The sequence below is a fragment of the Neophocaena asiaeorientalis genome, unplaced genomic scaffold, assembly GCF_003031525.2.
Source record: "Neophocaena asiaeorientalis asiaeorientalis breed wild unplaced genomic scaffold, Neophocaena_asiaeorientalis_V1.1 scaffold225, whole genome shotgun sequence".
In the NCBI taxonomy this organism is placed as follows: Eukaryota; Metazoa; Chordata; class Mammalia; order Artiodactyla; family Phocoenidae; genus Neophocaena; species Neophocaena asiaeorientalis.
In genome coordinates, this window is record NW_020172364.1 from 5981061 (window position 1) to 6008472 (window position 27412).

Here is a 27412-nt window from a genome sequence, read left to right on the forward strand (position 1 = left end):
TCCCCGACCCCTCCACTTTTCACAGCATGTTGCTCACGCTCTAACCTGCTGATTCAGAATTTCCCATGGGTGAGACCCAGGAATCTGCATTCCTAACAAGCACTCTAGGTGATTCTGATATACCCCAAACTAGAGAATCACTGGTTACAGGACAGAGCACATAGAATAACATAGAATGACCTTTGAGACTCTGTCCACCTTCCCCTCATCCCCTCTGCCCCCACTCTACTCAGGGCACACTTTTCTGCTTCATCTTTGTCCCCTCTCCCCTTGTCTCCCATCTCCCAGTGCGTTCTTTGTAACCTCTCTGCAAACGTATCCAGATCCTCTTCAGCTGTATGAACCTCCCCCTCCTTAAGTTCCCGTAATACTGCAATCTCCACTCCTCTAATGACGTTAATTCCCTTTGTCTTTGTGAGACCTAGGTGCACACGGTCTTGCCTTGCGTGCTCATTTGAGCTCTTTGAACTCAAGGAATTAAACGGCAGGCACTTCCGTGATGGAATGGGCAGCCTTCGAGAGGACACATGTCCATAACCGACTCCATTCCTCAACACCCTTTCTTGGATGATGTCCAGGTGACAAATATTGTACTGTTTCTGCAATGGGAGAGATTTTGGCTTCATGAGGGGCCAGGTTTTCTTCAAAAAGTCAAAACGGGGCTTCCCTGGTGGAGCAGTGGTTGAGAGTCTGCCTGCTGATGCAGGGGACATGGGTTCGTGCCCCAGTCCGGGAAGATCCCACGTGCTGCAGAGCAGCTGGGCCCGTGAGCCATGGCCACTGAGCCTGCGCGTCCAGAGCCTGTACTCTGCAGCGGGAGAGCCCACAGCAGTGAGAGGCCCGAGTACCGCAAAAAAAAAAAAAAAAGTCAAAACAAACGAACATCAACAATAACCAAACCCCAAAACAAAGGCTGTTGGTTATCCACAGAGGTTTTATTTCCACTTTAGTCCCCTGATGGGAGAAATGGAGTGCAGAGGAAACTTACAGAGGAGTGAAGCTTGTGATATAAAATAAACAATATAGTATCCTCTACATGCACTGTTCATACACATAGGAGTGTGCGTCCAGGACCCGACTGGCAAAGTGGATGCTTCCCAATTGCTCTCTTGGAATCCCTCTCAGGGCTTCTTCTTTCTCTGATGGAGAGTCCCCAGGAGAGCGAGCCTGGGGAGAAGGAAGATGATCAGCCCTGTGAGGGCCAGGGAGAGGCTGCTGGCATTGGAAGCACCGAACGCTGGAGCTGGAAGGACCCTGAGGGGGATCTGATGCCTTCCTTTTACAGATGGGGAAACTGAGGCCCAGTTGGGGGCAGAGCTGGGGCTAGAACCCAGGACTCTGGGTTCTCCCTCTCTTCTCACTGTCTTTCACGGGCAAGTCCCTGCTTCTCTTGGCTCTGGCTCCTGGAAGCTGGAGGACTGGATCCCTCTCAACATCCACGCTGGGTGTGTTCTCTGTAGAGCTCAGACCACAGACACGCTGGGCAGTCTGGTGGGACTGGGTCACTCCTATGCCCTGAGCCCTCCTTCTGTTTCCCTGTCCAGAGGCACAGCGGAGCATGGTGTGAGCCTTCTCTTTCTCCAAACACCAGTTGAGTCTCCACACCTGAGGCTCAGGCTTTTCACGTGACACATTTCAAGGCTGGAAGGTTGCTTCGTGCTCGTCTGGAGTGCCAGGTGTGGACACCCGTGTGGTCAGCTGGTATTCGGGAGTGATGTGTGGGTCCAAATGATGTGCTCTGAGTGGTTGGTGGGAAATTTAACGGGCTTGGGGAGCCTCCCACTGCTCTTCTCCTCCCCCCAGTCACCACAGAGCTTCCCAACTTTCTCTTTGTCCTTTGAAATTCCTTTAACAGGGAACAGAAGGGATAAGGCTTGGACTACAAGAGGTTTTGGGAGAGAAAACCCAGGGACAAAAGTACTACAAGGCATTACACTCGGAGAGAGGGGCCTCAGGCTGTCATCCCTGTCTCCCCAAACCTGAGGAGTTTTCAGCCAGAATGTACCCAGAGGGCAAAGCTGGGAGAACACAAGGACTTAGCTCACGGCAAGGAAACATTTTCTAACTGTCAGGTCCAAGCTCAGTTACGCCAAGAGTGAGAGCAGGGCCACTGGGTTTTGACAAATGACTAGCAGTGAACGAGGTCCCTGGGGTGAGTACTCGGGAGAGGAGTGGGGGGTACTGGCCCCAGTCTAGCTCCCTCACTGTACTGCGGGGAGAAGGAGGCCTGGAGAGGGGAGGGGACTCGCCCAGGGCCAGTGACCCAGGCCTCCCGTGTAGGGCCTTTTCCCTGTACCACACTGCTGCCTCTCAGGGTCCCAGGGGCTGTCTCGGGAGGGTGGGAGCAGCGTGGTCCATCCCACGGGTCACGTGAGTAACATGGAGTGTGCCGTCTTTGGGAGTGTGTGGTGCAGCCTCGCTCGGGCTGGCCAGGGCAGGCGCCCCGAGGACGTGATGCAGCTCACCGCTCCACCTGGAGCTCCCCCAGGCCCCGTGGGGAGCCTATCTGCTCCCACACCCAGTCCACGTAGTTGGAGACCTTGGTGTAGACCCCATACACCTGCTTGCTGCCACATTCTTCGGGGCCCCCCCAGGACACGAGGCCTTGGGCCACCCAGCGCTGGCTCGAGTCGTCGAGGATGACAAAGGCGCCGCCGCTGTCCCCCAGGCACGTGTCCTTGCCACCCTCGTAGTAGCCGGCACAGAACATGTTCTCTGTGACGCTGTAGTTGCCTGACCGGGACTCGTAGCTAGTCTTGCACTCGGCGTGCGGCACCACGGGTAACTTGACGTACTGCAGGACGTCTGACAAGGTCCGCGTGCCACTGCTGATGATCTCGTCCACCGTCACGTTAGGATTGGAGATGCCCCAACCAGCTACCAGCCCCAGCATGTGGGGCGCCGGGCCTTCGGGCTCGGGCCGCGGCAGGCAGACGGGCATGATATGAGGCCCCAGGGGCACAGGCTCCCGCAGCTGCACCAGAGCGATGTCGTGGTTGTAGTTCTGGATGTCGAAGTCTGGGTGGAGCACCACTCGGGCGGCCGAGCTGTTGACAGCCCCCGATTTGTCCCGCACGTCATGCAGGCCCAGGTAGACGGTGACGTGCTCCTTGGAGACCGGTGTCACCGTGTTGTCTCTGCGCTGGGAGCGCAGCACGTGGGCTGCCGTGAGGATCCAGGACTCAGAGAGCAGGGCCCCACTCCCAAACCACTTGTCATTGGGCACCCTTGAGGTGTCCTCCACCACGATCAGGGCCTGCCACGGGAAGAGGCCGGGCTCAGCATTCCGGCCCCCGATGATCCTCTTGACCAGGTTTGGCAGGGAGCGCGAGGGCTGGCCACACGCTGCAAGGAGAAGGAGGGAGCGGGGACAAGGGACAGAGACACGTCAGGTCAGCCAGGTGGACGACCTCTGAAAGAAATGCACGTCTCACCCACTGTAGATTATGCCACCATGGCCCCTACTCTGCATCACAGAGCCACGCTAGCCTGGGAAAGCTGTGGGTGGGCTCATCTTTGGCCTAAGTCTTTCTAGTCTGGCCCGTCTGCAGTTGGACCATTCTGTAGCCAGGGCTGTCTATGGACCAGACCTTTTTATATGTGGGCCTTCACCATCCTGAACCATTCCAGCCAAGATCACTTGTGGCCTGGATCATCTTCAGCCAGGACTATCTCTAGCAGTGGTCACTTTGCCCCTTTCTTCCCTAGAAAGGCATCTCAGAACCCAGACGTGGTCCAGGCCGTAGGTACTTAGAAAACTTCTGAAAACCACAGATCAATGGCTTTGAGAGATGGAAGGAAATTAAAATACTGTCTAGCAAGTCACAGCAAACACTGGACTGGGAACTGAGACACCTGGGGCCTTGAACTGGCTTTTCTCTCCTCTGTCCTGTGTGACTCTGGGTTAGGAAATTTCCTTCTCTGGATTTCAATTTTTGATCTGCTAAATGAGGCAGTTGGTCAAGATGATCTCCAAGGATCCTTTAAATTCCAAATTCCTTTGATTTTTATTTCATCTGCCCTGGTCACCCCCATTTTATAGGTGAGTAGAACTCTCCAGAGGTTAAATGACTAGCCCAAGGTCACATTGCTATTAAGCTGAGTAGCAGGGGCTTAACTAGATTCTAAGATGGATGTCTTGTCCTTGTGTCCCACAGTGCCTCATTACATATAAAGAACCTTTTCTTCTCTGGACTAAAGGACACATGATGTGAAGGGATGCCCAGGGCATCCAAGGTTGGGGAAAGGTGGCATAATCTACAAGCAATGATGCATAGGCTCTGCTCTACGCATCATTGCACCTGGGAACCCCATAGTACCTTCAGGGAAAGAAGAAAGGTCTGACCAAACTTCGTTCTACCGAGTTGTACCCCGAGCATGCACACGCACCGCCAGCCTCCTGTAGCCAAACGCCTTTGGCCTGTGAGCAGAGGGTCTTCAGAACCAGCCCCCCGCTGCCTAAGAACAAGCTCCCAAGGGCCCCTCCAAGCAGGGTGCCTGGGTCTGGGGGCTAAGCCTGGTATGAGCGTGGACCGCCTCTTGGTTGCGCATTGCCGGGCTACACCCCTTGGCCTGCAATACTTCCAGCAGTCCTTTAAAGACCAAGGAGCATCTGAGTTTTCTTGGCAACTCCGAGAGGTCAGGCTTCCAGCAAACTAATGCTTTTCAGATGCTCTTCTTCCGGAAGCCAAATGCTTCTTACATGATCCCGAGGCACCCTGCTGTGCACCCCAGGCCAGACGTGAGGTGGTTTTCGCTAATTGTCTGTGGCAGGCCTTTCGGAGCTGAAGGCCAGACTCCCGATTATAAGCAGCAGCCTACCAAGTGACTTCTCTGGTCAGGTCTGCGACTGGCCCTGCAGAACAGCGCATTGAGCGCTCACAGGCCCTCATCTGGTGAGGGACACTGCTGTGGCTCAGTCCACGGTCACAGCAAAGCCGGCACTGAAAGGTGCCTTTTTCCCACGAAGGTGCCAGTGGCATACTCCGGGTCACAGAGTGTCTGAGCGGGGGAAGCTTGGAGAACAGCTCACTTACAGATGGAAAACTTGAGGTTCAAAGAAGGCAAGTGACACACTCAACGTTATTGGTGGCAGAGCCAGAAATGGAGCCTGTTTCTTTGGACACTGGCTTCATTTTTTCCCACTAAAGTCTGTTTTTCTTCTTGATATACTCTTGTCCTTTCAAGAGGTTGAATGACGCAGCAACCCTTTGAGAGGGCTCATTGAAATGGGGCCATTCTTTTAGGCTGCTACCGTTCTCCATCCAGTCTTTCCTGAAGCAAAGGATTCACCTTGAAATACTAGAGCTTCAGCTGTGCTGAAGTCAGATTTGGGCTCTAGAAGACTGGAGGTACTGAGGGAGGGCCCTAAAAACAGAAATGTGATATTCGAGAATTCTGGGTTCATGAGGATGGCAGAGTCAAGAATGGCTCAGCATTGCTGGTGTTGACATCAAAAGTCTTGGGTCCATCTTCCAGTTCTGCCTCTAACTTTCTGTAGGTAACCCTGGATGAATCATTACACCTCCCTGATCCTTAGTTTTCTCATGTGTCAAATAAGGGGCAAATAATATTTTCTTAACAGTTTCCTTGGAAAGGTGGGATATTATGATGCTAGATGAAATGGCTTTCTCCATTCTGGCTTGCCTTTGGGTTCAGTCCTGATGTTTTAGTGGGGGAGAATTTAGAATTCTCTGGCCTGGTTCAATGATACACGATGTTCTGCTCGATACCAGGTGTTAAAAGAATTTCATGACTCATTGCAAGACGCTTTGTATGAATCTACAGGACGATGACCACTAAGAGTCATAGAATGTCAGGGATCACCTGGTACTTCTCCTTCACTTCTGAGGTACGAAATCCTAGCCCCAGAGACATGAGGTTACCTACCAAAGCTTGCAATTAGGAAAAGACAACAGTGGGACCAAGACCCGGGCCCATGACTCCCAGCTCAGTGCCTCCTCCCCTTCTAGACACCGCAACATGGCTGCCTGGGATGGAAGCCACCTGCAGTGCCATCTTTGGTCCACCTAGTATTTTAGCAAAATGGGGGTTTGGCCTCCAGTTTGCCACAGCTCCACCATTCCCCATCTTCTCTGAGGCTTCTCCAGCCGTGGCCCTTGGGTGTGCTCCTGGCTAAGCCTAACTGAGATGATGGGGGTCAGCAGAGCGTGGATGGGTTGGCCTTTCCCCTGTTTCAGCTCCTCACGAATTCTTTGTGTTCTTCCTTAGACTTAAAGCCCTCTTAAGTGAAGTCTTCCTAACTAGTCCCCATCCCTTTACTCCCAGACAACTACATGCAGGAATTTCCTCCTTCTCTGGGAACTCGTAGCAGCTGTGATGGCCAGGGACATTTCCTATTACCACAAAGTTCTTTGTTCATTTTAAAGTGGGGTCAGTAGACAGGCTTGGGGGAGGTAGCAGTCACTAAGACTTGAACGCACTGCTCTTTGGAAGAACTTGTTGCTCTGTCCTATGGTCATTTGGTATTTGTCTGATTTCCACCTCCTCTGAAACACAGTAAGTGCTTGAGGACGAGGTGTCTACTTTCTCACTTTTCCTGGTGCACAGCCAGGGCAAACACCAACTCTGTGGGATGAAAAACCTGGTGGGAAGGGTGCAGAACTGCAGAGAGAAGAGGCAAGAAGGCTCCTGGTGTGACAGAACAGGTTGAACATAGAGGCTGGCTGGTTTGAGAAGATGTGAGGCTAGGCTTTTCTGACCTTTGCCCTTCTGACGTTATCTCTTAAAAATCAGTCGAAGCATCATGACCTCCCCACCCCTTACTCCATCAACAGCCAGAGCACCTGCGGCCCGAGGGCCTGGCGTGGGAGACCCTGAGGCAGAGAACTTGAGGGTGAGGTACCTGGCAGGCAGGTGGGCTGGCTTCTCCCCAGGACTTCATTCATCCAGACTCCTTGGGCAGAACACGTATACACATCTGGGAGAGGGAGAAAAGGTTGAAGAAGAAGGAGAACATAGGTGATTTACAGCACATGGAAAATAGATCCGGGTTTTTAACTCCTCTGTTGTGGATCATTGCAAGTCTTCCAAAGAGTCTTTCTGACGCCGTTCTCTCTGAACCAGTCCTGTCTGCAACTTGGAACATCTTTCTAAACCGGGAATCATTTCATCTCTGCTCAAAATCACGGTAGCTCCCCACTGGCCTCAAAAATAAACGGGATGCTCGTCAGTATGGTGTCCAAGGCTCTGAGCAATCTGCCTCCTGCCTGTCGGGGCCCCGCCCAGCCCCTGGGAGGCACCTCTCATCATTAGTCACACAGCTCTCTGTGACGCACTTCCCCTGCCCCCGCTTCTCCACTTAACAAACCCTTTCATAAACCACACTTGTGCCCACCATCTCATGAGACTTACGCTGGCTCTGTGGGCACTGTCACTATTCCCCTTCTGGAAGGGGGACTTGGAGGCTTTGAGAAATTAGGAGAATTTTCTCAGTGCTAGTCTGTGGTGGAAGCAGCACTGACGGGCCTTCACATCTTGAGGGTTCCTTCTCTGCCAGAGGCTGTATGTCTGTGTGGGTACGGGGATGTCATGCAGCTTAACTCGGGGTGCAGGCCTGAGGCAGGGAGAGGTGAGGCATGTCTTCAAGGGTTTCTCTTCCCAATTCCTCCCAAACCGTGGCCAACAGACTGGCTGTTTCGGCCCCCAGCCTAACCCTGAGACCCAGAGCGTGTGAGGACGGAGTGCGCTGGTTTAGCGTGGAAGGCTCACCTGTGATACTGTGCAGCATCTGGTAGTAGGGCTGCTGGCAGGAGTATCTGATCTCAGATTTGTATGTGGTGAGGTTGTTTCTGGTGGAAAATGTGACCAGTCCGTTTTCCAGCTCTGCCGGGGCTCCACAGTCCACAACTGAGAGAGAAGAGAGTGAGACCCCTCAATTACCCCTTCCTCTTCTTCTTGGGGCCATCTGGTGCGTGTCTCATACGATGTGCAGCTTGTACACTGCATACAACTCCAGAGGGCAACGTTACGGTCTATGCACACGGTGGCCCTGCATTTGGGGTGTCTCCCATCTATGACTACTGTGTGGTCAACTCACCTGGCCTGGCGTCAATTCCAGGGCAGGGGCAGGTCTGCTGAGACTCAAGTAGATCCCAGTCTTCTCCCCACCAGGGCCCTTTCCTTGACTTCCAGTTCTATTGTGCAATCCTCTTATCCTCTTCTGTACAAGCATGAAGCCCATGTCTCAGTGAGAAAATTCTGGCTCACATGAACCGAAGAACCTTCAGTTCTTCCAGACCCCACCACATGCTGAGTAAGAGCAATTATTGTGCTCACTTTGGAGCTTGGCATACAAAAGTACAAACAAAAAGAAACCCAGCTCCTGCATGAGTACACAGCCGCACCCTGCTGGCTCTCTGCAGGCACAGAAGGCAGAAGGGGGGTCAGGAGGGACCAACTTTTAGTCTTCACCTACTCATTTTCTCTGGTTGTTGGTGGCTGGACGTTGGGGCTGGCTGCAGGGCAAGACCAAAGATGCCTGCTCCTCAGAGGTGGTCTTAGGAGAGCTTGCCAGTCCAGGCAAGTCTTAGGGGAGGTGCCAGCACGAGTGTGCCAGGAGCCAGGTCAGGGGCTGAGGACCCAATTTGTCAATGTCTCTTCAGGGGCCTTTGTTAGAAGGTGGTGCTCATGTCTAAGGAAATCCTAATCTTAGTTCAAACAGCCTCTGCCAGAATTGAAGAATCCCAGAGGACTCAGAACTTCGCAGGTGGAAAGGAACCTGAAGTGAGGCAACCTAGAACATCATCTTTACTTACAGATGAGCCCAGGGGGGAGACTTTACTGGTCTAAGGTCACATAGTGAATTACAGTCAGAGAACCAGACCTGACCTTAAACTCACTGTTTTTTTAAGTACGGTTCTTAGGATCTGTTTTCTAGTGAAAACGGCCTGTAATCAATATTAGCTGGGTAATGGTGGACATTAGCTGTCCGTCTTCTGATAATTTCAGAGGATCATATTCTAAAGCCAGAGTTTCCCTCCTCCTGAATTTTACCTGGTCACCTCGGGAAACAGAGATAGGGGCAATTTAGCCCTGAGACGCTATTCAGAAATTGTGATTTTTAACTTTAGGACTCCAAATCTATATTTTTGATTGAACAGAGAGTTATCTAACTGAAAACACAGATGATTCTAAGACCCTTCCAGGTGGAGGAGAGGGATGAAGCATGGGAGTGAAAGCAGGTAGGTACCTCCTATCTACAAGGAAGGCAAACGCCAAGAGAACTGGTTAGTGCTGTTTCCTGGCCTCCAATCCCCCTGGACAAATCACTCCCATTTGTTTTGATCTCCCAAAGGTAGAGACACCCTTCTACTCTGAGAAGAAAGCATGTAAGGGTCAGCACTATGATAACAAGAGGCAATAATATTTACTATCTAAAGCAATAAACAATTTTAAAAGAATTTTCCTGCAGAGTCTCTAAGCAGATTTTTCTTCCTTTTTTAAGAAATACCATTGATTAGTGCCTGGATCTTTGTATTACTCTTGAGTCCCTTAACTTCGGTCTAGCAATTTATTTTGCCCAAAATTATCCTCAAGACCTAATACCTAGTTCTGGGTGGAGGATTCCAGAGTCAGTCATAGACATGGCTAGGTGGTCAGGCCATTGAGAGCCTGTACGCAGCCAGCACAGGTGCAGAGAGATTGTCTGGACGGAGGGCTTTCTTTCACTTTACTCCAGAGAAGTAACTTTGCCCACTGATGAAGCTGGTTTTACAACCAGACACAGGGGGTGACAGATAGTGGAAAACAGAGGGTCATTTCAGCTTGGGTATAGTGAGTGGGGAAGAGGTGAACTTTCTCCCCAAGTCTACACTGGCAGGCAAAGAGCCATGTGTCTCTGGGACCTAGAGACAGCTTCCCGTTCGGAAGGCCCTTTGAGTTCTGCCTGCCACAATCCAAGATGCTAGATCCAGACCCTGCTTCCTCAGCTAGTCCATCTTCTTTGCTTGGGAAAGGGTCTCATCATCTTCTCTAAAGTGTGTCTGGCCACTTCCACACTCTGGGATCAAAACGCTCTTTCTTTCCCCTTTCCTTTGGCCTCCCATTCTCATCAGTCTCTGGGTTGGGTTGTGGCACCCACACCCTGTCTCCACTGTCACTCTTCCTGCCATTTACTTTCCTTCAGACATGTCTTTCTTGACCTGCCGCCCTGAGGATACACTGACACAGTCTTGGGGCTTCCTAGGGAACCACATACAATCAGCTCACCTGGCCCTCAGGTCCCAGGGATGCCCCTGACCTGCCCCACCCCACTTTCATCTTCATCCCTCCTGCCGTGCCCTTACATTCCAGTGTCACACACCCCTCACTGTGCTGCTGCTTTCCCTACACAGGAAACCCTGTGGTTCATGCTCTGGCCACCCTCCAGGCCTTGATCGAACATCACTTCTTCTTGAAAGGCTTTTCTCAGTCTTCTAATTGGATAGGGCTGCTTCCTCATTTCTCCTTGCATGGCCCTTTATTCACTGCTCTCTGAGGCATGTGTCTTAAGTTGCCTGGTATTGCAATTATTTGGTTTTATATCACATCTTCCGTCTAAATTACGATCCCCCCTCTCACACTGAGTACAAGACCTGTTATACTTTGTGGTCTTAAAAGTATTGATCCAACTGATGCTTATCTTCGGTGATTGCCCCATCTCCTCTCTCAAGGGTGCCCTCGACCTAGGGTGGTGCTGCAGTCTCCGGACCATTCATTGTCCGACTTTGCAGGATTCTACCTTCATCAAGAGGCCATTCAATCAGCAAATAGACTGAGCAGTCACAATGTAATGCAGGGGTGCTCTGATATGTCTACCCAGATTTTGTTCAGGCTGAAGCAGAGATTCCCACCTTCCACAGCCCTTTCTTTATCATTATTTATGACCCACTGATGTCCCATGGCACCAGAGCCGAGGACTGCTGCTTTCAAGCGTGATGCCTAGCTGTTGAAAAACTTTAATTAGGGAATCTTCAGAAATGCAAAATTTGTAAACCCCAGAGGAAAGATCTTCTGAGGATGGAATTTCAGCCCTGTGTTAGGTACAGGTGGAAGAGAAACTCTTGGACATGAGAATAGGCCTAGGTTTCCTAAAAATCCATGCTATATGAGTTACTGTTAGTTTCACCTACTCATGGTTGTTAAGAAAGTAGCAATGGGGACAAATATTAAAGTCATAAAGTCACAGGCATTTTGGCCCATTTAAACTTGAAGTGTGGAGTGGAAATCAGGGCCCACTTTGACCTGGTCTACCTAAGACCATGTGAATGTCTCTAGAATGAAAGCCGTTTTTCCTTTGATAAGAGTATAGTCCACATAGAAGTGCTAAAAAAAAATCCCCCATTATCTTTTCAGCATAATGCTTGTATGACTGGTGAACCCTCAAAAAGGAGAGTTGTTATATACGCCGCGGTTTCAACTGCTTAGGCCTGTGTTGCCTTGTTCAGCATCCATTCTAATCCGCACTGAAATGGGAAATGGAGTGTTGGCAGGATGGGGAGGGATGGAGGAGCTCTGGGACCCAGGGGTCTTGTGAGTGGTCCATTCCTGGATGTCTGCACTGTGTGGGGTCCCGCCATTCACTCTGCCACTTGCTCTGACTCAGGTTCGCTCTCCACATCCATTTCCGTTTCTGCCACCACGATGAAGATCAAAGAGGGGTCAGGAGGTAAAGAGAAAGGAAGCAGAGAGAAGGAGGGAGAGAGAAAAAGAAGAGAAAGAAAAATTAGCAAGCAAAGCAGAAACGGTTTCTGCAGGAAATACAGAAGTCACTCCACCAGAATCGGTTAAGAATGCATAGTGTAGGTACAGCCAGTGTGAAGGACAGCTCGGGATTGTGGAATGCGTACCATTCTGAGAATTTGCACAGTCATAAATCCTGGCTCGTGGCAATGACAACATTCTGCCCGTGCAGCAAGCTTTGCATTCATCTGGTCCAAACCCTCATTTGGCAGATGGAATCAGAGTAGAGCAGGACTTGTTTGGGGTCACCCAGCGAGGTGGACGCAGGGCCAGAACCACAGCCCATAATTCCCACTTCCTGTTTTGGTGCAAGTTTCTTCACTGCACACACACACTTCTGTCTGTTCCCAACTGCTTTCCCCACAGTCCCTGGGGACTCACAACTTCTCAGTCTTTTTTGCCTTTTTTGCATCTCCCCTAGGACCCAGCACATGCCTGGGACAAAAGTACTCAATAAATACCTACTCAGTGAACAAGCAGAGATGCCGGGTGTGTCTGAGTGGGGAGACTAATAGTCCTGGTTCAGGCTATGCTGGGAGAACCAGGCCATATTAGGGAGAAAAAATTCCTCTTTTTCTTTGGTACAAAATGACAGCATACCTTTGTATACTAGCATACGTCACATAAAAGAGCACCAGCAGATACATTAGTGCCTTCCTCTATCAATACTTCCGTGACAATAAAAAGTGTGTGTTTCATCAGGGACAAAAAATTATTACCAACGTTTCCTACTTTCCAAGAGTATGAATGAGAGAAACCAAACCTCTTCCTATGAGGGGGTTGGGGAGGAGAAAGAAACAAGCTTCTACAGAGCTTTTACTTATTCCTGGTGCTCCATGGGTATGATACGTACATTAACTCAGTCCACAGAACAATCAAGAATGCAGGAAACTCAGGCCAAATGAGTCTCAGTCAAGTGTTCATGCATATTTAACTGGTGAGGTCTGGATTTGAATCTAGAAATGCCTGTCTCCAAAGCAACACCCTGTCCTCTCTACCCCTCATCCTCTGCCTCGTCCTTCAGACCGCCTCCTTGCCCTGTTCTGCAAAGTGCTTCACGCAGAACTTAGTCACAGCACCACACACGAGCCACGTGTTGCAGGAGGTGGCAGATGTGTCTGTTGGCATTTAGCTCTCCCATGCCTGGGCCTTGTCTTTTCCATCTGAATTCCCTGTGGGCCTCTGCACAGGCATCCAGTAAGTGTCTGTGGAGACTTTTTGTTGCAGCCATAAAGTGCACCCATTTCCCACACTGGGCTGACTCCTGCCTCATCATCATATAGAAAAGAAAATTGAAAACAAGCACTTTCTGCTCCAAAATTATGCCTGGGATTTGCCTCAGGGGAGCCTCACCCTGACAGCGTCCCCCTGGGGCAGTGGGAGTGGATCCGCCTGCCTACTGGACCCGAGCCATTTATTAGAAGGGAAGAGGACAACACTCTAAAGTTTATATGAGGTCATGAAATGGGGCTGGGCAGGACCCACCCTAATGCTCAACTCCTCACCTCTCCATTCGAAAATATTTCCTCCTTCCCTCCCTCCCTCTTTTCTCTTCCCTTTCTGTCGCCAGGCCTCCTCTCATCACTGTTGCCACAGATAAGTTTTCTAAAATTGTGGTCCTTACAAGTCTTGCATTGAAATCACCTGGTTAGGGGCAGAGGGCGTGGTGGCTGGTGATTTGTATTTTTACAAGCTCACTAGGTGATTTATAGGGATTACATTATTTCCGAACCAGTGGGATATATTCTAGAGCTGATCCAAAATCTTTACAGCTGAGGTGAAGGATCTTGTCCCTGGTCACAGCGTGGCTTAGGAGCAGAGCCAAGGCAAGAACTCTGGGTCTCAAGAACCAGTGCAGAACTGGACCCCCTGCTTCACTGTGTTGACCGCACAGCCCTTCCCGCACAGCCCCAGCTCCTGAGCTGTCCCAGGAGACAGTGGATATAGCTGATGGCCACGTAAAGGCTGGCAAGGTCACTGGGCTCTGGGCACCAGGGCCAAAATAGTTTCCTGAATTAGCAATTGCCGGAGCTAGTTTTGAACCTGGAAACAAGCTATTCCTTTAGCAAATCTGGCAACCTGCCTGCAGGCAGAGGTAAAATTAGTATTTAGAAAACAAACTGGGACCCACAAGGTCCTTTCGGAATTCTAACATCTTATTGCTGAAAGAAACATTAATAAACTTTTGTCCAACCCCGATGTGCCTGTGGAATTCCTGCCCTAACCTGCTCAGACTGTACCTGCCAGGTTTCCCCCCTTGTGTGGGCTCTGCTCGGATCCCACCAGTGCTGGGGAGCTCATGAGCCTTAGAATCAACCGATTGTGTTTTCTTACTTTTACAGGTGGGAATCTTGTTACTCCACGTCCCATCCTTCAGACACTCGATCTGGAACGTGTCCATCTCCACATTATCCTGGGAAGAAACATGAAGGAGGTATGGGAAGAAGGAGGAACGGTGGGGTCTGTGGTTTTTCCCAGTGAAAGCAGCTCGAACAGCAAAGGTGGCTGCCCTCCCCTGAGCTTTCCCAACCGTGGGCCTCCAAGGGCTTGAAGCTAAGGGGAATACAGATGCTGAATTCGTATCCCCCCGCTCCTACTCTGGAGGCAGGCCAGGACTGTGTGCAAGAAGGGGTCCGGGAGGCTGTCTCTGAAGGGAAACCTGGACCCGTGACTCCTTCAGTGCAGCGGCTCTCAAACCTGAGTGAGCGGCAGCAACCCTGAGCCCCTGAGGGCTTTTGCACAGGTCACTGGGCCCTTCTGAATCAGTGGGTCTGGCCTGGGGACCACAGCTTTGCATTTCTAACAAGTGATGTGCTGATGTCGTGGGGTCCGCACTTGGATGATCCTTCCCTGAGAGCAGTGGTCCACTAGCTTGGCTCACATCAGACTCACCTGGGCAACTTAACAGAGAACCGTCACTGGGACACCCTCCCCCCCAGAGATTCTGCTTGAATTGATCTCAGGTGGGGTTGGGAGGTGATTTTTTTTTTTTTTTTCTTGTTGTTTTTAAGTTAACCATGGGGTTCCTAGGAGAACGACTGTTTCAGAGAGCAAGCAATGCCTACCTGCCACCTTCAAAATCTCTACTTCTATCCCAGGTCCCCCCCAGAAGCCTGACAAACTTTGTTAATGTTGTTTGTACTGGTTATCGGGCTGCATGGATTTGATTTGCTCTGACTTTTGTGTCACTTTCAGAAATGAGAGTCTGGGACACACACTTTGAATTTTTACAAGACTGGAATCTCTGATGCATTTTGGAGGTTTATGGAGAAGGTAGGAAATACTGTGGTGGGACCAGGACAAGCTCTAGAAGCCCATCTGCCCTGGGAGGCTCTGGAGAATTTCTCTGGCCTGGATGACCTCCCTCCCCCGGCAGGACCCTGTACCTTCAGCACTTTGTGGCCTGTGTCACAGCTGATGAGCACCTGGTCTTTGAAAAAGTACTTGGCTTGCAAGGGCTCGATATTCCCATGGACAGGAGGCTGCAGCTTGGGGCACTCATTCCCTGGTGGGGAACAATGAAAGGAGAAGGTGAGAAAACAAAGAAAAGTCTGGTCACGAGAGGCCATTCCTTAGAATGCAAGGCCTGATGAAGGTGGAAAAGCCACACAAAAACCATACCCCCAGGCTATGGGGGCCTGGACCTACCAGGCCCTGAAGAAGGCTTACTTTGGAAACTTGAGCAGGTCACTTTCCAACATGGACCTCTATTTCCTCATTTGTAAAATGAAGTGGTTGGCCAGATGATTTCATCAGAACTCAGGGTTGGAAAAGATATTAAATGTCACTGAGTGCAACTCCTGTCTAATGTTCCCTTTACATCTTCTAATAGTAGACCTCAGACATCTATTTGCATTCCTACAGGGACAGGGAGCTCGATACCTCCCAACCTGTATCTTTCATACTAGACTCCTCTGATTAAAGGAACAGAATTTTCATATTCAACTGAAATTTATACCCTTGTAATTTTTACTCAGTGGGCATAGTTTGCTCTTTTGGGTCACGCACGCTGACCCCACTCTTTCTTCCCAAGACCATTCTTCAAAGTGTTAGAGAGACTGTGATTGTATGCCCCTGAGCCCTCTCTTCAAAAGGCTAAATTGGATAGGATTCCTCCTTCCTGGAGGAACTCTCCTTTGTTAATATCCTCTTCCTGCCTCTCCCCTCAAGCAGGCACTAAATGTGATGATGCAGGCAAGTCCAGGATAGTCTCTGAACTGGATTAGTCACACACAGCTGTGGTCTTGTCACTGATGCATACCCACTTCTTCCTCGAGTTACTGCAGGCCCGTTGGATCAAATACCTCCAGCAGGGTATGGACCAGGACTGAGTGCCTTGAGGTACTGGGGAATGAGGCTTGTGGGCTTTGTCAGTCTGGGGGACACATGGAGGCAAACGGCCATGGTGAAACATTTTGAGCTACAGACTCTCACCCAAATTCCTGCCCCAGACGTGAGGAGGGCTGGCACTGGAGGGGTCCTCCCCACGCCCAATGAATCATAGCGTGAAGGGGTGAAGTTCAGGAAACAGTTTTTTTTTTTTTTTTTTAAATCTCCTCATGTGATTCTGAAGTGCAGCCAGTTTTGAAATCTACATCTAGTCCAAACCCACCATCACTGCTGCCCTTGCGCCCATTTTACAGATGGGAAACTGAGTCAGTAAAGAGAATTTGCCTCGGTCCCAAGCTGCTCACTGGCAGAGCTGGGAGTTCTGCCACATCCCGGGAGGAGCCCCAGGCCTGCTCCCCCTCACCACGTGGCCACTGCCCCATGAGGGCTGAGCATGGGAGCCAAGTGTGACCCAGGAGGGGAGAGGCCGTGTTACCTGTTGCCCTGTACAACAGCCTCCAGCCCCGGTTCTCGCCTGAGTTGTCACTGCGGAACAGGATCTGGACGCTGTGGCTCTGGGTATTGATGGGTTCTGGGGCTTTCTCTCCACAGAAGGGCCCCAGAACTTTTGGACCGGTTTTAATCTGTGAGGGGCAAGACAGAGAAAAAGCAGGGTCACACCTGAGTGTGTGTGAGGCTGCTGCAGGGATTGTCTCTACACTGCACCCGGGGTTTTCTGGAAGCTTCGATGTGAGCCCACGGCGTTCACTCACATTTTTAGTGGGCATTACCATTCACCAAAGGGTTCCATCTCCACTCTCCCATTTACAATTTACAGTGACCCTGGAAGTGGACAAGGCAGGCTGATAATCCTCTGCTCATAGATGAATATATTATGGCTCAGAAAGGAGAAGAGCCCTGTCCAGGTGCACAGGACAGAAAAGGCCTCTGTTCTTAAAGACCCTGCAGCCTAGTCGGGGCAGACTAATGGATAATAAACAAAATAATTACAGGCTTTGGTTAACATTATAAAAATAATCAGGATGATATAAATATATGCTATATGTTTATGATTTATGTAGTAAAATCTATGTAGTTTGTATAATTCATCATTAATATAATAGATAACTTTAAATAGGAAGTCAGGGAAGGCCTCTTTGAGGAGGTGACATTGCATTTGAAACATGTAGGATGAGAAGGAGCTTCTCATTGGAAGAGGAGGGAAGAATACTTTCCAGGCAGCAAAAACAACTTATATGAAGGTTGAGGCCAAAGGTGGGAAAGAGCCTGGCAAGTATCAAGAACAGGAAGGATTTGCATTTCTCTAATGATTAGTGATGTTGAGCATCCTTTCATGTGTTTGTTGGCAATCTGTACAGACAATAAATGCTGGAGAGGTTGTGGAGAAAAGGGAACCCTCCAGCACTGTTTGTGGGAATGTAAATTGATACAGCCACTATGGAGTACAGTATGGAGGTTCCTTAAAAAACTAAAAATAGGACTACCATACGACCCAGCAATCCCACTACTGGGCATATACCCAGAGAAAACCATAATTCAAAAAGAGTCATGTACCACAATGTTCATTGCAGCTGTATTTACAATAGCCAGGACCTGGAAGCAACTTAAGTGTCCATTGACAGATGAATGGATAAAGAAGATGTGGCACATATATACAATGGAATATTCCTCAGCCATAAAAGAAACAAAATTGAGTTATCTGTAGTGAGGCGGATGGACCTAGAGTCTGTCATACAGAGGGGAGTAAGTCAGAAAGAGAAAAGTAGATACCATATGCTAACACATATATACGGAATCTTTAAAAAAAAAAAAAGGTTCTGAAGAACCTAGGGGCAGGACAGGAATAAAGACGCAGAGTAGAGAATGGACTTGAGGCCACGGGGAGGGGGAAGGGTAAGCTGGGACGAAGTGAGAGAGTGGCATGGACATATATACACTACCAAATGTAAAATAGATAGCTAGTGGGAAGTAGCCATATAGCACAGGGAGATCAGCTCGGTGCTTTGTGACCACCTAGAGGGGTGGGATAGGGAGGGTGGGAGGGAGACGCAAGAGGGAGAAGGTATGGGGATATATATATACATAGAGCTGATTCACTTTGTAATACAGCAGAAACTAACACACCGTTGTAAAGCAATTACACCCCAATAAAGATGTTAAAAAAAATTATAAATAAATAAATAAATAAAAGAACGGGAAGGAAGCCAGTGGGGCTGGAACAGAGGGAATGCCCTGGCTTGAGGTTGGAAAGGCAGACAAGGGCCATATTGTGTTGAGGAATTTATGTTTACTCCAAATACAATCTTGATGTAACCTGGCTTTCATAGAGTTTACCCTGGATTCTATGAGAGAGCAGACTGTGTAGAGCAAGAGCGGAAGCCAGCAAACCTGCCAGGTAGCTTTGCACTTGACCGGAAGAGAGCAGGGTTTACACTCAGATGGAGGCATCGGGGATGGAGAGATGGGAAGACGCACTCTGGGCTGGTCCGGATTTCCCAGCTCCCAGGCCCGGTCCTGCCTATGCCTTTAACTCTTTCTCCTACCTCTGAGGACCAGCACTCTTTAACCCTCGTTTGATGAATTCTATAATCCTGGGTACATCTTCATCTTGTCAGCCTTACTGTGGCAAGGGGGCAAAGTGAAGCCCCAAGAGGTTACGTGCCTGGATAAGGCTCATAGCATAGCTCCCAGGATGTGCTGTGTGGTAGACAGAATTCTAAGACGGTCCCCATGACCTTCACCCTGGTGTTACTTCATGATGATGTTATGTTACCTGGCAGAAGGGATTTTGCAGGTGGGCAAAGGGCTAGTTTGGGAACAGGGCAGAACCCTAGACTGGATCCAATTAAGCTGGTAGATGTTATTTTAAATAATTATTTTTAGGAAGAAACCTGCTTGGCCCCCTCTCCTGGAAGAAGGGAGGGCCAAGAATGTCAATTTCCCCAATTCATCCAAGATTTTCCAGCATTCCCAGGGCTTATGCCCACTGTCTTCTTACCTTGATGTAGTCATAGGGGCAGGACACCTCAGGATGGTCCTCAATGTCGAAAATGTCCTCAAACTGCAGGCTGATCATGAAACCCTCCTCCAGCTCAATGGTGTAGACGCATTCGGAGCTCTTAGGGTAAGGGCTGGGGAAGTCGGGGCTGGTGATCACGCCAGTCCTCTGCGTGAAGAGGTTGTCACTGCACTCCACTGTGGGAAACACACCGGAGCAAAGTGGCACACCACACCCATGGCCACAGCAAGCCCCTTCTTATCGGCTACTGTACAATTTTCCCAGTGGTCCTGAGACGCAAGTGGGGAAGGAGTCATTATCCCCATTTTACAGACGGAGAAACTGCAGTTTAGTGAGGGGAAGTGATTTAACCAAGGTCACACACCCAGTAATTTGCAGAGTCAATACTCAAAGGCAGTGAGTGTGATAAGCTTTCTTGTCAAATTCTCTGGTCTTTGTGGGGGGCTGGAGGGGTCTGAGATGGAGTGGTCTGGTAAAAAGTCTGGTCTTCTTTTGTCCTGCTCTCCCCTCAGCCCAGGACTCCCTGGGGTCTCTGCTCAAAGCCTTCCTGGATCCCTCATATAACACAGGACCTTCACACGTACCCTCACTCTCTGGCCCTGGTCTTGCTTTTGTGTCTCTTCATGCTGCTGACCACTGCTTGCCAGTATGAAATATATTTGTCAGTGGATTTTCCTGTCTCCACTAGACTGTAAGTTCCCTGAGCTCAGGGATTCTGCCCTGTTCCTCACCACAGCTGCAACCCAGCACCCAGGGTCCTGGATCCCGGCCATGGCTGAGCCCTGCCAAGGCCCTGTTGTTTGCCACTGAACCATTGTCCTTGGGCTGACCTATCCTGGATCTGGCATGACAGTTCTTCCTAAGCCTTTGTTTATCCTGCTTATTTGTAAATGAGAAAACAGTGGCCAGAAAGGGGGCATGACTAACCTGCAGTCCCACAGCTACGAGCTGCAGAACAAGGTTTAGAGTGGTTTCTGAATCCCGAAGCTTTCATTTTCTACACCAACTACTTTCATGGGGAGAATATCGCCCCTAAGGGGGCCAAAATTGGTTCTTTGGGAGGGGGAGTTGTTACTCTTTTTATGCATAATACACAGATAGACATACAGTGCATAAGCATATATACAGTATGTCTGTGGTATTAAAATTTCGTGGGTGAGGCAATTAGGGAGAGAACGTTTAAAAAGGCTCCTGGGGGCAGAAGTGAAAATGAAAAACAGGATTGGGAAACATTGCTCATTCTTAGCCCCTCTGTACTCAGCACATAGTAGATACTCAATAAATACTTACTGAATGAAAACCGTGGAAAATACTAACCCTCTTCGAGAAAACTCCTGTTGTGTGCCTGCTTTGTACTGATGGGTCCTATAGGGTTTTATTTGGAAGTAAGTAGGAGTTTTTGAAGGAGAAAGGAAAAAAATTCTTGTTTCCAGCCTTTACCTCCTCCAATGATCCCTCACTCAGCTTCCAAGTGATCTTTCTAAAACGCAGATCCTTACCCTGAAGTCAAACTAATCTACTGGCAATTCCCCAAACATTCCAAATTCTGTCATGCTTCTGAATGCTTGCAGAAGCTGTTCTCTCTGCCTGGAGTGCCCTCCTTTCCTTGTTATTTCTCCTTCATCAAGGGCACCATCTCTGAGAAGGAAGGGCTTGCTCACTTCTCTGTGCAGACTCAGTCTGATAGTACCATGTCCACACTTCTTTTACAGCACTTACTACATTTTACCATTTTCCTATGTGGCTATTACCTGCTAGCCAGGAGGTCCTCATGGAAAGTGGCCGAGTCCTCCTATTTCTCCACCCCTGCCTCAGCCTGGAAGACTGTGGCAGAGAAGGCACATTGATGAGAGGTGAAAGCAAAGGGAGCTAGAAGGAATGGGACATTTTCTTGCCACCTCTGTCTTTGCCTCTCTCTTCCCTCTTCTCTCCCTTGCACTGAGGTTCTCTCTATCACAGAGGAACTTGAGGGGCCATGAAAGAGCAGGAAAAAAGGACCTGGTGGGTGAAGCCTAGTTCATGGTTCAGGACTGGGAAACCTGGGTTTTCCCTTGACTTGGCCAGTTACTTACAGTAGAAGAGGAAATAGGGACTAAGGAGCAGAAATTCCTGCTGCCCAGGAAGAAAGATGAACTAGAGGCTAGGGCTTCTGAAATGCGGTCCTCTGACAACCTGAACCTGATTTCCAGGCTGGTGGGCATTTCAGCATCTTTACCCCTGGGTATCTGAGGCACAGCTCTCTGATTTCATTTTAAATCATCCCTACTGCATATCTGTCCTTCCTCTGAGCCTCCCCTAATCTTATCAGAAAATACAGTGCATAATGGTGATGCACAGAATCATCGCTGGGCCCCACCTCGGCAGGTCCTGTTGTCTGTGTGGAGGATGTAGCCGAAGCGGCAGGAGCAGTAGTAGCCGCCGATGTAATTATGGCAGTAGTGGTCACAGGACAGCTCCTCGTCTTCCCGCTCCACGCACTCGTCCACATCTGCGGGGCAGGTAGAGCCTCTCAGTCAACCAGTTCATGTGTGATGGTGAAGACAACAGCCGACATTTACAGAGCACTCAGTATGGGCCACTCACTGTGTTGGGAGGTTCCTGCATCCCTCATTTAAGCCTCACCGAAGGCCCATAAGTAGCCACTATCTCCATTTACAAATGAGGAGGCTTACCCAAGATCAGAGAGAGCCTGGTTCAAACCCAGGCAACCTGACTTCTGGTGGTGCCACTGTTCTCTAACAGTTGTGATAATAGCAAGCAGGACCATTATGATCCCCTTTCTATAGATGATGAAGCTGAGACTTAGAGCCATTAAAGAACTTACTCCGAGTCACACCAAGAGTTAAGTGGTGGAGTCAGCATTCAAATCAAGGTGGGCTGGCTCTAGAATCTGGGCTCTTAACCTCTCCTCCATACTGCTTCTCTCTTTCTAAGTCCCTATGGGGGTCAAGCCCTATCCTAGGCATTGGAAATATAAGGATAAAAAGATGTATGTTCTCAACCCAGTTTAAAAATTGGAACATATATTTCTTCCCAAAAGATACAGGAATGGCCACAAAGCACATGAAAAGATGCTCAGCATCACTAGGCACCAGGGAAATGCAAATTAAAACCATAATGAAGGGCTTCCCTGGTGGCGCAGTGGTTGGGAGTCCACCTGCCAAGGCAGGGGACGCGGGTTCGTGCCCTGGTCCGGGAGGATCCCGCGTGCAGCGGAGCGGCTGGACCTGTGAGCCATGGCTGCTGAGACTGCGCATCCGGAGCCTGTGCTCCGCAACGGGAGAGGCCACGACAGTGAGAGGCCCACGTACCGCAAAAACAAAACAAAACAAAACAAAACCATAATGAAGTACCACTACATAACCCACGGAATGGTTAAACATTTTTTAATTGATAACATCAAATGTTGGTGAGGATAAGGAGCAGCCAGAACTCTCACACATTGGTGGAGAGGTACAAAATGGTGCAAACACTTTAGGAAAAGTTTGACAATTTCTTATAGAACTAAACATACACCTGCCCTATGACTCAGCAATTCTGCTCCTAGATATATACCCAGCAGAAGTGAAAACATGTTTGCAAAATGGCTTGTACAAAAAGGTTCATAGAAATTTTATTGAGAGCCAAAAAATGGATAGAACCCAGGTGTCCAACAATAGGAGAATGGATAAATAGACTGCAGTATATTCATACAATGGAAAATTACTCTGCTAGGAAAAGAAACCATTACTGATGCATTGCAACAACATGAATGAATATCAAAAACTTTATGCTGAGTAGAAAAATCCTCACCTCACAAAATATATTCTGTATGTGTTCATTTATATGTCGTTTTGGAAGTGGCAAAGCTAATCTATGGTGGAAAATAAATCAGGACAGTTGTGGCCTCTAAAGGAGGTGGGAGTGGGTTGCAACTGGGAAGGAGTACAAGGGAACTTTTTGGGTTAGTGATAAAGCTCAACATCTTTTTAGGGGTTTGTGTTAGACACAAATATAAATTTTTGAAAATTTAAATGTACTTAAGATTTGTGCATTTCACTGAATGTAAATTTTACATTAAAAGGAAAAAATGTGAGTAGATTAGATAAACAATATACATGCTAAAGTATTTAGGAAGAAGAGTACTGATGTCTGCAGTTTATTTTGAAATGCATCAAAAAAGATGCATTAATGAATAGAGGATAGATAGATGGATAGGTAAGTGATAGAGCAAATGCAGTAAGACATTACTGGTAGAATCTATGTGGTGAGTATAAGGTGTTCATTCTAAAGAAGAGAGCACAAGGCACTTTTAATCTTGAGAGAGAAAGGGAGACCCAGGGATGAGCCACCCACTTCTCTAACTTACCCACAGCCATGTAGTGGGCCTCAAAGCCTGTGAATCGCTCCTCGTTGGAGAAATCTGAACGGAAAGTGATAGACATGAAGGAGCCAGGGGAGAGGACCACTTCCTGGCCAGGGGTCTGTTCTGTGTCTGTGGTCTCCCTGCCACAGAAGGTTGCCAGCACCTGCTCCTCAGTTTCTACCTTTAGGGTCAAAGAGAAAGGGAACAAGATGAGCACCTTCCCAAATTAGCTCTTCTCTGCTGGTCTCCAGGAGAAAAGACGGAGGGGCTGCCCACAAGTAGACCAGACAGCCTGGGAAAGCCAGAGAAAGGGGTTTAGGGATTCTGGGATTTGAGGAAAGACACATTACAGGTTAAGTCAATGTGGCCGTCCAGCCACTGTTTCACTCGTTTTGTTTAGGTCCATCAGAAGTAGCTTGGCATTTGTCATTCCTGTTGACAACAAAATGGCTTATTTGTTAAAAATAGCTCAATGTTAAAATAAATAAATTTTAACATTGGATAATAGAATAAATAAATAAGAGCTAGATAATCTCACAGATTCTATACGCAACAGGAACTTACATTTCCAGGAAAAGAAAGTTTATACACAGTATAAGTCATTCATTGAACATTCAGCGTGTGCCTGCCACGGAGCAAACCGTGGGGTGGGGATGACGGGAGATGAGTAAGACGCAGAGCTGTCACCGGGAGGCAGTGTTCAGGGGGAGAAAAACAGAGACAGAGCTATCATACAGTGTGACAAGTGTCTCATTGAGGATGCACTCAGAAGGAGGTGAAGGATCCCCGTTAGAATGTATGCTGCAAGAGAGTGAGACTTTAATTACTTAATTGATTATTTAATTAATTACTTATTGATATATCTGAGTTTTATTTATAAAATGATACAACATCTGTATCAGAAGTGGAAGTTTTAAAAAAATTGCATATGCTTTTTATTTATTATTTTTACTGAAGTATAGTTGCTTAATAATGTGTTCTTTTCAGGTGTACAACGAAGTGATTCAGTTATACATATGTATGCATCTATTCTTTTTCAGATTCTTTTCTTCATAGATGTATCTTCAGTGCATGGTGCAGGACCTAGAACATAGCAGTTACCCAATAAATATTTGTCATTAAGAACTAAAAGTGCAAGACCTATTCTGAGAACAGTGAGATGCCAGGGAGTCTGTGGGGATTGTAGGAGAGATATATTTGGAGGAATAAGTTGAAACTAGATTACAGTTGACCTTGAATGACATAATAACAAGTGACTCAATTCTGTGAGTAAAGGGAAGACGTAATCAGAACTGTGTTTAATAGGTAGTCTTAATAACGCAGAAACTACTGGAGTCACCCAGAAACAGGTGCATTTGTGTTAAGACTCAGATGCAAATATTGCCTATTTGCTAAAGAATTCTCTACTTTGCAAGAGTCTGAGGCCCTGGGTAAATTCAGAGACCCAAGGAGAGATTCTAAACTGATTGCCTAAAGCAGAATTTGTGTGTTTGGTTTGGGAAGCACAGTGTAGCTGGTTGGTATATTTATTTGACTACCAATACTTGGCCTACCTACCACTCTATCATTTACACCTACCGCGATCATTTTAAGGTAGTGTTTCTGTTTGCAACCTCTAGATTGGTATTTTAACCGAGATGCGTGAGAAAAATCTCTGACCAAGAATGATTTCTGCTGCCTTTCAAAGTCATTAGAGAAAGTTCTCAAAGGCTGCCTATCTCTAGTAGCTTCTAATGAATTCATTGTTTTGTTCATTAGTTTAGTATGTCAGAAGTATCTTAACATTTGACACTTCTGTTTTGAAACTAATGATTTATTTATTTAAAATAAGTGGGAGTTTTAAAGAAAAACAATTTGCCCTGGCAACAAAACACAAGGACAATTAATCACTAACTTTGGGAACTGAAGTGTAAACAGAAAATGAGATCATAGCTTTGCTATTTTTTCCTCTTCTCTGCAGATACTAGCCCAACTCACACCAGCCTTATTGCTATAGAATGTGCCTATCTGCACACAGCTGAAATGTCACTTCCTTGAACATCACAGCCGTTTTGCTGTTTTGCTGATCTGAGTTTTCCAGGTAGCTGAAGTTTTTACCTAGCTATGACTAAAAAAATTTTTTCCGGGGTAGCCGGGTATAATGCTTTTTAAAGTGCTTTATTCAAATCCCTGCTTTCTCAGGTAAAACATGCTAATCCCTCTTGGTGATCCAGGGACATTGTTATGAACATCAACCATCTTAGGGATACTGAGTTACGTAATGTTGCTTGCCCTGCTTTCAAGGTCCCCAGACTATTATGCCTTCGCAATTCTTAGGTCTTCTTTATGTTTTATTCGCTGTTTTAAAATCAGTTTATTAGCTGAAATATGTTGTAAAATAGAAACCAGTTAAGCTGCTATCGTTAGAACTTAATAAAAATAAGACAAAATAGATTTAGAGTGAGGGCCTGGGAGAAGGCTTCTTCTATGAGTAACTGCATGAGCTGGAATGCACTATCTTGGTGACCTCTGCTTTGGAGTGTATGGACCTGGCATTTAGAGGTCCTGAGTATTCCTGACTCCACCATAAACTGTTATGTGGCTGACTCCTGTAGTTATCCACCTGGTAAACTAGGGGTTTCAACTTGCTGAGCTCTACACTCTCTTCCAGTCCTGACATACTAGTATTCTAACAAGTCATCATATCCATACATTAAATAAACCAACTAGAGGATGGTGAGCAGGAATTTCAGCACACAGATTGCTTCCTGCTGAGGAACTTGATGAACTTGAACTTGTTTGTGGTCTATAACCATGTGATACAGAATCAATTACTAATGAAGAGTCATGCCTTGAGCATTAACACTTCGAGGCACAGCAGCCTCCTTCCTAATTCGGTATTCCCAAGGTCTCTGGGGTTCCATAGTACCTGTAGCATGGACACTTTCAAGTGAAATCAGCCAGAGATAATTTGGATTAGGGAGAGACCTGATGAAAGTCTGTGATAAACAGCCTCCCTCCTTGTAAGTTCCACGCTTAAGGACCGTTTATGATGGCAGGTAAACGATCATCACCTGCAGGGCCTCACTATTCCAGAGGACAGGTAAGCACGCCCCAGCTGAGACCCATGGGGAAATCTGAGCCAGAAATACCTTTAGAAGCAGGGAAGAAAAGGCCCCAGGGCCCTGGGAATTCAGCCTGCAGCTCCGAATAGAGTCCTGGAATATCAGAGCGTGGAAGGAGGGACCCTTAAGAGCTGTTTCGATCCCCATCCTTCTAGAGGAAACTGAGGTCCAGAGAGGGGCAGTGACTTGCTCAGGAGTGGAGAGATTATCATGATTCCCTGATACTTGTTTTGTTTTTGGAACTGTTTTGACCCTGGAGAAAGGAACCCACCAACCCAGAGGGTGCAAGGCAAAAGACATAGGCACTTTGCCAAACAACTTTTCTAGATCAAGGGCCTCTTGAAACTTTATCTTGGGTGCATGGACTGTCTCCCAGAGAGGATGTGGCTCAGTGACAGCTCTGGCCATAACCTAAATAGAGGGGGTCACTGGCCCTACTTAATATCTTCAGCTCTTGCTATGATTGTAAAAATCTACAAAAACCATTGACTTCTGAGTACAGATGGAGGATTGAGCTCTGGCTTCTGTTCAGACTATCCCATTTCTAGGGTCACCGTATTAACATGATGGGGGGAAATACCTTATCAAATGAAAACACAAAATTTGTAATATTACAGAACCATCTGGCTGGGGATCACAGACTCTTCATTTTTCTACTTCTTATGGGCACCCATGTCCTTTCAGACTATTGTGATTCAGGGCACCAACACATGGATGCATGTCCTCAATTTGCTTTCTTTCAACTCAACTCAGCAAATATTTATATAGCAAGTTCTATCTGCATTATAATGTGAAGGATGTCAAAAATTACTTATTTGTTGCACGTGCTTAATAAGGCCGTTTCCCCCCCCC

At 48.0% G+C, this 27412-nt stretch overlaps 1 protein-coding gene across 4 annotated transcripts in view; it reads right to left on the reverse strand.

Annotated features, from left to right (window-relative positions):
* MASP1 (MBL associated serine protease 1) overlaps positions 1-27412 on the reverse strand; it is a 291536-nt gene that overhangs the window by 12227 nt on the left and 251897 nt on the right. For 2 of the 4 annotated variants that reach the window (XM_024767934.1, XM_024767950.1), the window contains 9 exons: positions 23460-23637; positions 21468-21599; positions 19091-19287; positions 16568-16715; positions 15129-15247; positions 14077-14155; positions 7732-7869; positions 6866-6940; positions 917-3345 (listed from right to left, as the gene is read on the reverse strand). In XM_024767934.1, coding sequence (XP_024623702.1) covers positions 2462-3345; positions 6866-6940; positions 7732-7869; positions 14077-14155; positions 15129-15247; positions 16568-16715; positions 19091-19287; positions 21468-21599; positions 23460-23637 — 1950 coding nt within the window. In that variant the 3' untranslated portion in view covers positions 917-2461. Of the gene's footprint in view, positions 1-916; positions 3346-6865; positions 6941-7731; positions 7870-11177; positions 11633-14076; positions 14156-15128; positions 15248-16567; positions 16716-19090; positions 19288-21467; positions 21600-23459; positions 23638-27412 lie in introns of those variants that run through there. The other 2 variants (XM_024767942.1, XM_024767955.1) reach the window with 2 other exon arrangements.